Source organism: Arabidopsis lyrata (assembly GCF_000004255.2).
Source record: "Arabidopsis lyrata subsp. lyrata unplaced genomic scaffold ARALYscaffold_117, whole genome shotgun sequence".
NCBI lineage: Eukaryota > Viridiplantae > Streptophyta > Magnoliopsida > Brassicales > Brassicaceae > Arabidopsis > Arabidopsis lyrata.
This window is the reverse complement of record NW_003302469.1, coordinates 1-1,176: the sequence shown is the minus strand read 5'-3', so window position 1 is coordinate 1,176 and position 1,176 is coordinate 1. Positions and strand designations below refer to the sequence as shown.

The following is a 1,176-nucleotide window of genomic DNA, read 5'->3' as shown; positions in this document are numbered from 1 at the left end:
CGCCAACTCCCGCCGAGCCAAACCGGCTGCTCCAGAACATCCTCGACCATCTAGGTCGACAGGACGCACGAACAGATGCTCGGTTCGCATCTCTAGCCGCGGCTAAAGCATTCTCCATGGACGAGATCAACCGTCTGAAAACGAGTCGAAGCGCAAATGCTGTCTACGCCCCAGAGCTCCCCGGACGTCCCCAGGCAGCTCAGCCCGTCCAAACAATGGGCATCACCAATCCGCGAGATACGGAGATTGCCGAACTAAGACGCGCTGTCGTGGAAATGAGCTCGAAAATTCACCGTGCCACTAGCTCGGCTCCGGAACTCGACCGCGTACTCGAGGAAACTCAGCAAACCGCTTTCACCCGAAGAATCACAAGCGTTTCCGTCCGCGGATCCAAGAAAATCAAATTGGAAAGGTACAACGGAAAGGGCGACCCTAAGGAATTCCTTTAACTTTTTTTTTTTTTGAATGAAAAAAATTCTAGTTAAGATATTTCCTTTAACTTTTTTTTTTTTTGAATGAAAGATATTTACTTTTACTTCATGAAGCAAGAGAGGCTTAAATGGCTGAAAAACAACTAGGAGTGCTAAAGGCACTCGATGTTGCGAAGACGCAACTTTATCATTTCACGGCGATTGTCATCGCCGGTATGGGTTTCTTTACCGATGCGTACGATCTTTTTTGCGTGTCCTTGGTCACCAAGCTCCTTGGCCGAATCTACTACTTCAACCCGACGTCAGCGAAGCCTGGCTCACTTCCCCCTCATGTTGCGGCCGCGGTCAACGGTGTGGCCCTCTGTGGAACCCTTTCTGGTCAACTCTTCTTCGGATGGCTCGGTGACAAACTCGGAAGGAAAAAAGTGTACGGTCTCACTTTGATCATTATGATCGTGTGCTCTGTCGCTTCTGGTCTCTCCTTTGGCCACGAAGCCAAGGGTGTCATGACCACCCTTTGCTTCTTCAGGTACAATTTTCATCCAACTTTAATATCATATACACCACATATAGTTAATCGATAATCTCATGGTGTATGCAAGTTTTTAAAATTAGTCACGCTTGAAACTGATAAAAATATTTAATATATAAACCATTATATAGGTTTTGGCTGGGATTTGGTATTGGAGGTGACTACCCTCTTTCTGCCACCATCATGTCTGAATATGCTAACAAGAAGACCCGT

The 1,176-nt window shown here is 46.9% G+C and overlaps 1 protein-coding gene across 1 annotated transcript; it reads left to right on the top strand.

Annotated features, from left to right (window-relative positions):
- Positions 1 to 559: 559 nt before the first annotated feature.
- LOC9298941 (inorganic phosphate transporter 1-1) lies at positions 560 to 960 on the top strand (the record flags this gene model as incomplete). Its single annotated transcript, XM_002862816.1, has 1 exon — positions 560 to 960. A coding segment is annotated over exon 1 (401 nt), but the record flags the coding sequence as incomplete, so codon positions are not given.
- Positions 961 to 1,176: the final 216 nt, after the last annotated feature.